This window comes from Scyliorhinus canicula, chromosome 3, assembly GCF_902713615.1.
Source record: "Scyliorhinus canicula chromosome 3, sScyCan1.1, whole genome shotgun sequence".
Taxonomy (NCBI): Eukaryota; Metazoa; Chordata; class Chondrichthyes; order Carcharhiniformes; family Scyliorhinidae; genus Scyliorhinus; species Scyliorhinus canicula.
In genome coordinates, this window is record NC_052148.1 from 221,981,758 (window position 1) to 221,995,980 (window position 14,223).

Here is a 14,223-nt window from a genome sequence, read left to right on the forward strand (position 1 = left end):
AACAGAAGCACATCAGGTTAAGGTTACTACTGAGAGCAGTTATTAGTTTTAAATCACCAAAGGATCGATTTACAGTTTTTAGATTACAGAGAGAGAGATCATACACATTCTGGCTGTGACAGCAGCTATCAAACTCTGAAAACGAAACTAAAACACACCCTGCAGCAAACAGCCTAAAACGAAAGTAAAAAACTGACAGACAGCCCAGCTCCACCCACTATCTGACATTACTGCAGTAATAAACATCCATTTCTTACAGGTACTCTCACTACAGATATTTATATACAAACCCATTTATAAACACCTCTTTCTTAAAGATACTTTGACATGACACCTCCCCCCAAGAAAAAAATAACCATCACCTTCAAGATGGTTTCATTTTTCATTTTTTCACGATCCTTTAAGAAATGCACACAGTAAACATACGTTTCAACTAAACAACACACACAAACAAGTATAATAAAATAGTCAATTTTTTGTTTGTTCTTCTTCCTCCAACTGAAACTGCTTCCATTCATCACATTCGTGACAAAGCATCGGCTATCACGTTTTCTCATCCTGCCCCGTGTACTATTTTAAAATGAAATGGCTGTAACAATAAACTCCAGCGAACCAGCCGTGCATTGTTATTCCGGAAACGCTCCAAAAACGTCAACGGATTATGATCAGTACATATAACGGTGTCAGGCGGATTGCTGGTCACATAAATGTGAAAATGTTGCAAAGCCAGCACCAAACTCAACGTCTCCTTCTCAATCGTTGAATACTTTTTCTGGTGAGAATTCAATTTCTTTGAAAAATAACCAATAGGCCGCTCTAATCCTTCGTCGTCATCTTGTAGGAGCACCGCACCTACATCCACATCACTCGCATCAACAGCCACTTTGAATGGTTTCGTATAATTTGGGAAGGCTAACACAGGAGCAGTGGTTAACACAGCCTTCATGCCGTCAAATGCCTGCTGACACTCCGCTGTCCACTGGAATTTGTTACGCTTCTTGAGCAAGTCCATCAGTGGAGCGACCACACTGCTGAAATTCGGTACAATTTCTGGTAAAACTCACTCATACCAAGAAATCGCATTATTTGCCGTCGTGTCGAGGGTATCGGAAACTCCCCAATAACTTTTGTTTTCACATCCCGTGGGACCATTCGACCCTGTCCGATTGTATGGTCAAGGAAAGTGACTTGGGCTTTTCCAAATTCAATTTTGTGCTAGTTTTATCAGCAAACCCGCCTCCTGACGTCGATTGAATATCTCCATCAGCTGTTTTAAATGTTCTTTCCGTGTCTGGCTGAAAATTACCAGATCGTCGCTGTATACCGCACAATTGGATAATCCTAAAACAACTTTGTTAGTTAACCGTTGAAATGTGGCTGGGGCTTTTTTTCATGCCAAATGGCATAACTTTGAATTGGTGTATACCATCTGGAGTCACAAAAGCTGAAATCTCCTTTGCCCTTTCGGATAAAGGTACCTGCCAGTAACCTTTAATTAATCCAGTTTGGAAATAAAAGCTGATTGTCCCACTTTCTCAATGCAATCCTTCAAACGTGGGATAGGGTAAGAGTCCGTTCTTGTAACTGCATTCACCTTTCGATAGTCTACACACAACCGTTGGGTACCGTCTGGTTTAGGTACCATCACTATGGGTGAGCTCGATTGGCTGCAACCCACTTCAATTATGCCATTTCTAAGCATACTCTCAATCTATTTGTTAACCTGTGCCAATTTTAAAGGGTTAAGTCGATGTTGCTTGATTGGAACATCATGTATAGAGATTTTGGTACCTCCCAATTTATCTCTACAAACTTGCCCACGTGATATCAATAACTCTTTCAGGTCAGTCCGTTTTTCCTCTGGAAGGTAACTCAACAATTTATCCCAATTTTTAAGAGCATCCTCGTTTTCCAATTTAATTTGAGGTGTATCAAATTCACAGACATCTGGATTTGGTTTGTCAGTTTTGAGTTAGAATCGTTAAAACCTCCTCCATTTTCTCTCCTTACCTTTCAAAGTACCTTTTAAGCATATTCACATGACACACTTGGTGAGTCTTCCTTCTATCTGGTGTTTTTACCACATAATTCACCTCACTTAATTTCCTTTCAATCTGATAAGGGCCACAAAACCTAGCTTTTAAAGGCTCACATACCACTGTTAAGAACACTAAAACTTTATCTCCACTGGCAAAACTACGAACTTTTGATTTCTTGTCCGCTACCCGTTTCATCACATTGAGTGCAACTTTAAAATGTTTTCTAGCCAATTTGCCTGCTCTATTTAATTGTTCTCTGAAATTTGACACGTAATCCAATAAAGTATGTTCTGATTTCTCACTCACCAATTTTGCCTTAATTAATTTAAGTGGTCCTCTTACCTCATGACCAAAAATTAGTTCAAAAGGCCTACATTTGGTTGATTCATTAGGTGCATCCCTAATTGCAAATAGTACGAATGGAATTCATTTATCCCAATCCTCTGGATAATCTTGACAATAAGCCCTCAACATTGTCTTTAATGTCTGATGCCACCTTTCTAACGCTCCCTGCGATTCAGGATGGTACGCAGTTGATTTCAATTGTTTTATTCCTAAGCTATCCGTAACTACTTTGAATAACCTTGAGGTAAAATTTGATCCTTGATCCGATTGTATTTCTGTGGGTAGTCTATATCTAGTAAAGAATTGAAGTAATTCCTCCACAATCATTTTAGCTGTAATATTACGTACTGGAATGACCTCTAGAAACCTAGTAGACACATCCATTATAGTCAAAAGATATTGATTCCCACTTTTTGTTTTAGGAAGTGGTCCTACGCAATCAATTAAGACCCTTGTAAAAGGTTCCTCAAATGCTGAAATGGGTTTTAAGGGCGCTGGTTTTATCACTGCTTGAGGTTTCCCTATCACTTGTCGTGTGTGACATGATTGACAAAATTTAACTACATCTTTATGAGTCCAGGCCAATAAAAATGTTTTTGGATTTTAGTTTGAGTTTTCCTTATTCCCAAAGGACCTCCCACTGGTACCTCATGTGCAACTTGCAGCACCTCCTTTCTATACCCTAACAGCAATACTACTTGATGAACTTCTGCCTACTTTTCATCCGCCTGCATATGTAAAGGTCTCCATTTTCTCATCAAGACATCACTTTTACGGTAATAACACTGTGGTAGACACTCAGATTCCTCTTCTGTATATGCTTTCTGATACATCCATTTTATTTCTACATCTTTCTGTTGTAATTCTGCCAATTTTCCTGAACTAATAATATCCGCCTCATCCTCCACCTGTTCTTGTTCTTTTTCAACCACCTGATCAAAATTGTTTCTGATAATTGCACTTCAATTTCATCTTCACTCTTTGATTTCTCCTCTTGTCTTAACCTGTGAATTTGCGACCTTGTTACTACACAATCCGGAAAAATCCCTGGATATTTGTCCTTCAACACTTCAACTGTCTGATTTTCTATTGGCTTATCAACCACAGTCGGCATCACACCCACCTGTGATCCAGCTATATCATTACCCAAGATAAACTGTATTCCTGGACAAGATGGTTTCTCTATGACTCCTACTACCACTTCACCACTCTTCACTGGACTTTCCAATCTTACCTTATATAATGGAACACTACTCCTCTCACCCTGAATTCCACATATTACCACCTTTTCTGGCCGCATTCTTCCCAAACCACATAACTCCTCAACCCTCACCATTAAAGATTGACTATCCCCCGTACCTCTTAAAATTGTGACTTATTTACCTACTCCTGATACACATGAGTAAACTTTACTCACACAAGTAAATTCTTTAAAGAGATCTGGCACCTTCTTATCAATCACCTCTTGATCAGGTTGTACAATCTTTTGCACCTCCTTCCCTTCACTTGGGCTTTCCTTTACCACTTTAACAAACCCTACTGTCTTATCCTGTTTTACCACATCAGCCTTCCCAGTGCTTTTCTTCAACCACCAACACTGACTTTACATGGCCTAGTTTATTACAGTGAAAACATTTGAAACTTTTCATTTCTTTTCCACCGTCATGGTTTTATTTTTTAGTCTGAGGTACACTCTCCTTATTATCTCCCATCAGATCACCTTTACCGTTACCATTTGAGTATTTCTCATGTCTCCAGTTACTATCCCTCACAGGCTGAAACTGATGTCGGAAACCAAACTTTGATTTATGAACTAATTCATAATCATCTGCCATTTCTGCTGCTAATCTCGCAGTTTTAACCCTCTGCTCTTCCACATGACTTCTCGCTACATCAGGAATTGAATTTTTAAACTCCTCCAAAAGTATAATTTCTTCATATGTTTGGTCTATTTTCAAAGCCCTTATCCACCTATCAAAATTACTCTGATCCTTTCAAACCCCATATATGTTTGACCAGGTTCTTTCCTTAAATTTCTAAACCTTTGTCTGTAGGCTTCAGGCACTAGTTCATATGCACCTAAGATGGACTTTTTAAACTCCTCATACAACTCAGATACCTTTCTGATAGTGATGCAAACACTTCACTAGCCCTACCTACCAGTTTGTTTGAATCAGTAATACCCACATGTCCTGTTGCCATTTCATTTGTTTAGCTACCTTTTCAAATGAAATGAAAAAGGCTTCTACCTCCTTCCCATCAAACCTTGGCAATGCTTGGACATATTTAAATTGATTCCCACCAAACCTTTAACTATGACGCTCTTTCTCACTATCCACATCACTATCCTCCACCTGCACATTTCCCTTTACGTCTGCCAATTTTAACTGTAATGTTTCATGGCCATTTTCTAAAGTTCAAACTCTCTCTCTTTATCTTTTTCCCTGATCTGTCTCTCACTTTCTCTTTCCTTTTCCTCTCTATCTCTTTCGTATTCAAGCTGCTTTAATTCTTTTTCATGTTCCATTTGTTTAATTTATAACTGAATTTTTGCCATTTCCAATGAGTCTAACTGTATCTCAGGCAACTTTAAATGCTTAGCCACCGCCATAATTACCTCATCTTTTAGAATTTTGTCAGGTAATGTTAACTGCTATGTTCTTGCCAAATCTAATAGTCTGTTTCTAGTCTCTGTCCGTAAGGTACTGCGTGTGACCGTCTCCACCCCCAAAACCATCTGAGCCTCTGAAAGAGCCATTGTCCACAACACACTCCCGACTTAAACTAGAATACCACATCTGAAAAGCAACCACAATATGCTCACCCCTCACTGTCTTTAAGTTCACTAAGCCAATCTAATAGATAGAGTTTTATCCCGAACGAGCCCCCAATTTATTCTGGGCCAGGGGTTACAGAATCCCACGGTGTATCATGGAGTTCACCTGACCCACAACTTTTAATAGATTGTGGTATGGGGAGCACACGGCCCGCTCTACAGCTGTGGTACAGCAGAAATGGAAAAGTATTTTTAAAGCAAAACAATGTTTCTTCTATGAACTCAAGTTAACCTTTTTAAAACATACAGTGAACATCTTAGCGACCATTAATTCAGATACAACCCCCAAAGAATACGACACTACATAATCCTTAAGCTGTCCTTTTAACATCCATAAGAGTTCAAAAAGAACTTTTAACAGAAGCATATCAGGTTAAAGTCACTACTGAGAGCAGTTATTAGTTTTAAATCACAAGTCCAGGATGAACAATACTCAAGAGTGCAGCTGCCTGATCAGCATCCCGTCCACCAACTTTAAGTTTCCCTCCTTCAATAACTGACACAAGGTGTGTACTATATATGGGGTGTACTGCAACAACTCACAAGGCTCCTTTGACCGCAGCTTCCAAACACTGACATCCAGAGGATAAGGGCAGCTGATGCAAAATCTTAGCACTCCCTTCCTAGCAGCACTGTCATGTGCCCGCCCCTGATGGACTGCAGTGGTTCAAAAAGGCAGATGATCACCACCTCCCCTAGGGATGGCATTGCCAGCGACAAACCTATCTCATGAAAGGATGAAAGTAATACCATCTAGAACTGTGATTTCCGACATTCAGTCCTCCTAACATTTTTGGAATACTTATTTCCATGGTCCTTTTCCACATCATTGCCATGTAGCCCTGCAGTCCAACTTCCTCTGTTTAAAAACTGAGGCAAATATTTATTAAGCCAGTTCCTCACACTACCACCTATCATTTACCAAGAAAAATGGAAGCAGTGGTTTCAAAACGGGCATTCTTGAACAGCTACAAGGTCAATCATGTCACAAGGAAAGAATAATATGGCGAGGATATTGGAATGAGGATTGCACCCTGACCACTTCATAGATTAGATGGAGTTTCAAAACCAAGGCTCTTGGAGCTACCCGAATGGCGGTGTTTGCAACTTTGAATAACTGCGATGTAACTTATTTACATTTCCATTCTGCTGGGATTCGAACCAGATACAATACAAAGAACAGTACAGCACAGGAACAGGCCCTTCAGCCCTCCAAACCTGCTCATGCTTAAACTAAAACCTTCTGCACTTCCAGGGTGTGTATCCGTCTGTTCCCGTCCTATTCATGTATTTGTCAAGATGCCTCTTAAATGTCGCTATCTTACCTGCTTCCAGCACCTCCAGCAGAAGCACGTTCCAGGCACTTACCACCCTCTGTGGAGAAAATGGGCCTTGCATATCTCCTCTAAATTTCCCCCCACGCACCTTACACCTATGCCCCCTAGTAATTGACTTTTCCACCCTGGGAAAAAAGCATCTGACTATCCACTCTGCCCATGCCACTCATAATTTTGTAAACCTCTATCAGGTCGCCCCTCAACCTCTTTTGCTCCAGTGAAAACAGTCCGAGCTTACCCAACCTCTCCTCATAGCTAATACCCTCCAGACCAGTTAATATCCTGGTAAACCTCTTCTGTACCCTCTCCAAAGCCTCCACATCCTTCTGATAGTGTGGCGACCAGAATTGTACGCAATATTCCAAGTGTGACCTAACTAAGGTTCTGAGCAGCTGCAGAATAACATGCCAATTTTTATACTCAATGACCCGACCAATGAAGGCAGGCATGCCGTATATCTTCTTGGTTACCTTATACACTTGCGTTGCCACTTTCAGTGATTTTTTGGACCTGTACGCCCAGACCTTGCTACCTGTCTATACTCCTAAGGGTTCTGCCATTTACTGTATAATTTCCACCTGTATTAGACCTTCCAAAATGCATTACCTCACATTTGTTCGGATTAAACTCCATCTGCCATTTCTCCACCAATATTTTGCTGTATCCTCTGACAATCCTCATCACTACCCGCAACTCCACCAATCTTTGTGTCGTCTGCAAACTTACTAATCAGACAGCTACATTTACCTCCAAATAATTTATATATACTATGCACAACAAAGGTCCCAGCACCGATCCCTGCGGTACACCACTAGTCACAGCCTTCCATTCAGAAAAGCACCCTTCCACTGCTACCCTCTGTCTTCTATGACCCAGCCAGTTCTGTATCCATCTTGCCAGCTCACCTTTGATCCCATGACTTCACCTTTTGTACCAGTCTGCCATGAGGGACCTTGTCAAAGGCCTTACTGAAGTCCATGGAGGCAACATGCACTGCCCATCCTTCATCAATCATCTTTGTCCCTTCCTCAAAAAACTCGATCGAGTTAGTGAGACAATATCTCCCCTTCACAAAACTATGCCTCTTATCGCTAATAAGTCCATTTGTTTCCAAATATGAGAAAATCCTGTTCCTAAGAATCCTCTCCAATAATTTCCCTACCACTGATTTAAGGCTCACCGGCCTATGATTTCCTGGATTATCCTGCTATCCTTTTAAAAAAAATTTACAATAGCCAATTCATTTTTTCCAATTAAGGGACAATTTAGCACGACCAATCCACCTATGCTGCACATCTTTGGATTGTGGGGGTGAAACCCATACAGACACGGAGAGAATGTGCAAACTCCACGCAGATCGTGACCCAGAGCCGGGATCGAACCATGGACCTTGGCGCTGTGAGGCAGCAGCGCTATCCACTGTGCCACCGTGCTGCCCCCTGCTACCCTTCTTAAACAGGGGAACAACATTGGCTATTTTCCAGTCCACTGGGATCTCACCTGTAGCTAATGAACATACAAAGATATCTGTCAAGGCTCCAGAAATTTCTTCCCTTGCCTCCCTTAGTATTCTGGGATCAATCCCATCAGGCCCTGGGGACTTGGCTACCTTAATGCTTTTTAAGATGCCCAACACCTCCTCATTTTTGATATCGACATGAGCCAGACTATCTGCACATTCTCCACTAGACTCATCATCCACCAAGTCCTTCTCTTTGGTGAATACTGATGTAAAGTACTAATTTAGTACCTCACCCATTTCCTCTGGCTCCACACATAGGTTCCCTCCTTTGTCCTTGATTGAGCCAATCCTTTCCCTGGCTACCCTCTTGCTCTTTAGATATGTATAAGATACCTTGGGATTCTCCTTAATCTGTTTGCCAATGACTTTTCGTGACCCCTTTTAGCCTTCCTAACTCTTTTCTTCAATTTCTCCCTACTTTATTTTCTTCAAGGGCTTTGTCTCTCCTAAGACTACTAGCCCTTACGAAAGCTTCCTTTTTCTTTTTGACTAGGGTCCCAATATCCCTTTAATGGAACCATCAATTCACGAGACACGTGCTTTAAGATATGAACCGTGGTTGTAATCTACTTACTACAGAGCCAGCCTGTTACCCATTGAACTCTCGATGAACTGCAGGCTGGCTCTGGACACGGTTATTTATACAGCAGTCAAGGGGGAGGAGTCGTGGGCGGAGTCAAGGGTGGAGCCCTGTACAAACTCCTGAGCATTCCCAGAGCTACTCCCCCTAGTGGTCGGATACCGCTACTGCGCTTACAATGGTATTAGTAAATACAGTGTGAATTACCACGTTACATTCACCACATTCACCCCCTGCAAAAAAATCAAGTCCGGCGGGGGTGGTGGTCTACAAAGTAAGTCTGTCCGGTGGTCGGACTGTCCGCTGTGATCTGCGGAGGACCGGGGTTGCAGCCTCTTGCGGTGGCTGGATGGGTGTTGTGTGCTGGGGTACAATGGCGGACTCCAGGGAGGGTTGTGTCCGAGCTTCATACTCTTCTGGTTCGACCGGGGACTGGGGGCACTGGGGGCTGGCCGTCGCGGGTGCACGGAATTGGTGGAGCGGGCTCGGGAGCGCGAGGGGGCGGCAGCATGGGGTGTAGGGTGAGGGGTCCTTCTGTGGGGGTAGAGGGGGCGCTGGATCCGGCGGGTGCCAGATCCCGGAGGGATACTGTGTCCTGGCGGCTGTCAAGGAATTCGACAAAGGCGTACTGGGGGTCGGTTTTGTGTGCCCTGACGTGTTTCCTCAGGAGTACCGGGCCCGGTGTCCTCAGCCATGCCGGAAGTGAGACCCCCGTGGTAGTGCCCCTGGAAAAAATGAAGAGCCTCTCGTGAGGGGTCTGATTCGTCACTGTGCATAAGAGGGACCTAATAGCGTGGAGTGCGTCTGGGAGGACTTCCTGCCACTGGGAGACTTGGAGCTTTCTAGACCGGAGGGTCAGTAGGACGGTCTTCCAGACCGTCGCGTTCTCCCTCTCCACCTGCCCATTCCCCCTGGAGTTGTAGCTGGTAGTTCTGCTCGAGGCAATGCCCTTGTCGAGCAGGTACTGACGCAGCTTGTTGCTCATGAAGGACGAACCCCGGTCGCTGTGCATGTAGCTGGGGAAACCAAACAGGGTGAAGATGCTATGCAGGGCCCTAATGACTGTGTGGGAGGTCATGTCGGGGCACGGGATAGCAAATGGGAAACAGGAGAACTCATCTACGACGTTTAGAAAGTAAACGTTCTTGTTAGTTGAGGGGAGTGGCCCTTTGAAATCAATCGCGAGGCGTTCAAAGGGCCTAGAAGCCTTGACCAGGTGGGCCCTGTCTGGTCTATAGAAGTGCGGTTTGCACTCCGCACAGATCGGGCAGTTCCTGGTGACCGCTTTTTGACCGCTTTTACCTCCTCGTTGGAGAAAGGCAGGTTTCGGGCTCTGATGTAGTGGGCGAGCCGGGTGACCCCCGGGTGGCAGAGGTCGTTGTGGATGACTTTCAGTCTGTCAATCTGCACGCTGGCGCATGTCCCGCGGGATAGGGCATCCGGAGGCTCGTTGAGCTTCCCGGGTCGATACTTAATATCATAGCTGTAGGTGGAGAGTTTGATGCTCCACCGAAGAATTTTATCATTTTCTTTTTTGCCCCTTTGCGAGTTATCAAATATAAAGGTGACCGATCTTTGGTCGGTGATGAGGGTGAACCTCCTACCTGCGAGGTAGTGCCTCCAGTAACAAATAGCCTCCACAATGGCTTGTGCTTCTTTCTCAACTGAGGAGTGTCGGAGTTCTGAAGCGGAGAGGGTACGGGAGAAAAATGATCTGATAAATACCCTATCCTGCAGGCTGTATCGCCTGCTACGAGTGGCTACGGGTTTACAGTCCTTTGTGAGATTGGCGAAGAGAGGAGGGGGGAAGATTCGCAGTGTAGCGAGGCTGCAGATAGTGAGTGGGGGCAGGGGCCCGCCGAAGCTGAGGGTGAGGCTCTTAAGGTTACACTGAAAATCTAGGCCTAATAAGAGTTGCGCGCAGAGGTCGGGCAAAACGTAGAGTTGAAATTTTGAGTAGCTAGCGCCTCGGTTTGTGAGTGCCGCGGTGGTACGCCCCTGGATCTGTACAGAATGGGAGCCTGAAGCGAGCGAGATAGTTTGCCGCACGGGGAAAACGGGGAGCGAACAGTGTCTTACCAGGTCTGGGTGTATGAAGCTCTCAGTGCTCCCGGAGTCAAAAAGGCATGGCGTGTTGTACCCATTGATTTGGACCTCTGCCATCGAATTTCGCAGATGCTTCGGGTGTGATTGATCCAGGGTGACTGCCCCGAGTTGCGGGCCGCGTGACGAGCGCCCAGGGAGGTCGTATTCTTCCGATGAGTTGTCCGAGCGTGGAGATGCAGGTCGGCCCCGTGGATCGCACGTGGCGGGCGGCGAGGAAGATGGCGGCCCCCATGAGTTGCACGTGGCCGGCCGTGTGGTGGAGGTTTGCCAAGATGGCGGCCCCCATGGATCGCACGTGGCGGGAGGGGGCAGGGTCGGGGCATAGGCCGCAGCGTTTCGGGCCCCGTGGGCCTGCGGGAGTGGGGAGTGATTACTTTGTGCCGCTGGGGTGTTGGAAGCTGGGGCCCTTTTTGCGAGGCACACACTCGCGTAGTGGCCTTTCCGCCCGCAGCTGCTGCAGGTCACGTTGTGGGCCGGGCAGTGCTGCCGCGGGTGCTGATTCTGGCCGCAGAAATGGCAGGCTGGAGCAGCCTGGTGGCTGGGCGGCCACGTGGCACAGGCCTGGGGGAGTCGCTGGTCGGGGGCCCATGATTGGGTCGCGGGGTCCGCGGGGAACGAGGTGAGGCTGCGGAAGGAGACCTCCATTGTGTTAGCAATTTCCGCAGTTGTTTCTAAGTCTTGGGCCCCCTTTTCCAGCAGTCGTTGGCGCACATAATTCGACCTGAGGCCCGCTACAAAAACATCGCGTACAGCAAGTTCTCTATGTTCAGCCGCAGTAACCGCTTGATAGTTACAGTCATTAGATTGATTATTGAGCTCTCTTAAAAATTCGGCGAGTGATTCTGTAGGCCGCTGGCGGCGAGTCGTGAACACATGGCGTGCGTAAACTTCGTTAATGGGCCTTACATACATCTTATTTAAATTTGTCCCCATTTCTTTCCAGGCTTAAAGAAAACAACGTAACAATAAATACATACTGGGAAACAGGGCGCGATTCTCCGCTCCCCACGCCGGGTGGGAGAATCGCGGGAGGGCCGGGCGACTCACGACACGCCCCCCTGGCGCCCCCCGCGATTCTCCCACCCCCCGCTCGGAAGAATCGGCGCTCGCCATTTCTCACAGCGATCGGCGATTCTCCGACCCAGATGGGCCGAGCGGCCTGCCGTTCGCGACTGGTTCACGACGGCGGCAACCACATGGTCGCTGCCGTTGTGAACATGGCGCCAAAAGCTGGTTTGAAGCTTGTGGGGGGTGGAGAGGGGAGTGAGCACCACGGCCGTGCTCGGGAGGGGACTGGCCTGCGATCGGTGCCCACCGATCGTCGGGCTGGCGTCTCAAAGGGACGCACTCTTTCCCCTCCTCTGCCCGGCAAGATCAAGCCGCCACGTCTTGCGGGGCAGCGGAGGGGAAGACGGCAACTGTGCATGACGGTTTCAGCCGTCAGCCGTCGTGACGTCAGCCGCGCATGCCCGGGTTGGAGCTGGCACGCCGGCAGCGTCATTCTCGGCGCGCCGCCTTGACGCTAGCGTCAAGGCCCTGCGGCCGAGAGTTACGGAGGGCCGCTCCTAGCCCCCCCCGGGTGGGGGTGAATAAGGTGAGAGGTGCGGCCTCCGAGGCGATCGTGAAACTCGGCCGAGTTCACGATGGCCTTCCCGATTTTTCGCAGGAGCGGAGAATTCTGCCCTACAGTCTTTCTCTTTGTAATGTTTAGAATTGGGTGACATTTTAGCATGAATTTTCCAACTCTTGTAGCCTTTTCATTTCATCATACTCATGCATAAGTCATACAATATGTGTCCTTAAATTTACGAAGAGTTTCCCTGGCAGGAGATTGGTGGAAGCCCTAGCGAAATGGTATAAATGACCATTTTAACTGTTTACGCTGTTTCCCAAGGAGAAATCATTCACTTTATGTTTTTTCAGAAAACCTGGAGAATTTCTGCAGAAATTGAGGACTGTGGCCTTGTGTGTCATGTTTTGTCAAATTGTTTTCTTTTCTTGTAGAAAAGAAGCACAGCTGGATGTGGAAGGACAGTTTCTAGTACGGATTATATATGATGATTCCAAAACATATGATCTAATCAGTGCAGCCAGCAAAGTCCTCAGTAAGTAGGTTAATCACATGTTTCTGCGAATATTGATTATAATATATAAACATAGGAAATTGATCTTTTATTATTCAAAGTAAACTGTTGGATTTCTGTGTCGACATGGCCATGATATATATGTCTTAAATGCAGCTACATAAAGCTTCCAGCATCCTCCTCATTTGATTCTGAACTGTGATATCATAAGCATTTATTCCTTCTGTAATAGTGTGAGGTATCGCCAAAGAGGCTTCTTAAATAAAAGTGATTTGATGGAACAAACAATTAGGCTAAACTATGTACAGGAACAGCAGTTGAAAAATAGGTCTTTACTTCTTGACTCCGGGTCCACATTCCCCAGGCCACTGCTTTCCAGGCTCTGTGCTTTCTTCCCATTGACCAGGGTTTGCGTTCTCCTGTGCGATAGCCCCAGGGCAGGTCACGCGGCCTGTGAACAATTGCCCCTTAAAGGGGCCGTGTTACCACTCCTTCTGTCCTTGCTCGACTATATCCCTGAACATGATAGGATTGGATTTACTCTTTACACTGATGCTAATCTATTATCTTATATTTTGCAACATTTAAGTTTATTGATGAAGAGAAGTATTGCTAACATTTTGGATGTTCACAGTCTCATGAGAATGACACTCACACTTGCTGGAGAGAGAGTCTGTCCACGCAGTGGACTTCCGAAGATAATTAGTTAAATCTTTTGGGAGAGGGTTAGTTAGAACCCTCAATCCAGGCTGCCAGAATCAAAAGTGAAACCATATATTGAGATACTAACGAGCGAAGAATATGCGATTTTGAGCTTCGTAAATAAAGCAGGAAAGGTTGTGCTGAACCCTTATTAAGCTCTGGTTAGGCTGCAACAAGAGTGATGCATCTAGTTCTGGCCCCCACATTTTAGGAATTATGTGAAGGTCATTGAGAGGAGATTTACCAGAATGCTCCCAGGGATGAGGAATTTTAACTACAAGGTTAGTTGGGTCAAATTGGGGTGGTCCTTCGCGGAGCAAAGGAGAATGGGGGAGATTCGGTAGAGGTGTACAAGATTACGACAAGTTTTATAGACAAAGAAAAGCTGTTCCCCATTGCTGATGGTGCAAGGACCAGTGGGCACAGTTTGAAAGTTTGGGCAAGAGATGCAGGTGGAATGAGGAAGAACGTTTTATGAAGCGAGCGGTAATGAATTGAAACCCAATGCTTATGAGGGTGGTCGCAGAAGGGACGATTAATGATTTCAAAAGGAGAAATAGGGAAATAAATTGTAGGGTGAGAGGATTGACCAATGGGTTCAGATTTACTGGATTACTCTACAGAGACCTAGCATGGATTTTGGATGAATGGTGTCCTCTGTATTGTAATGTC

At 45.7% G+C, this 14,223-nt stretch overlaps 1 protein-coding gene across 1 annotated transcript in view; it reads left to right on the forward strand.

Moving 5' to 3' along the window:
• The window catches only part of gucy1b1 (guanylate cyclase 1 soluble subunit beta 1), a 107,091-nt gene that overhangs the window by 11,378 nt on the left and 81,490 nt on the right, over positions 1-14,223 (forward strand). The window contains 1 exon segment of the mRNA XM_038792288.1: positions 12,770-12,870. Within this exon segment, the coding sequence (XP_038648216.1) occupies positions 12,770-12,870 (101 nt within the window).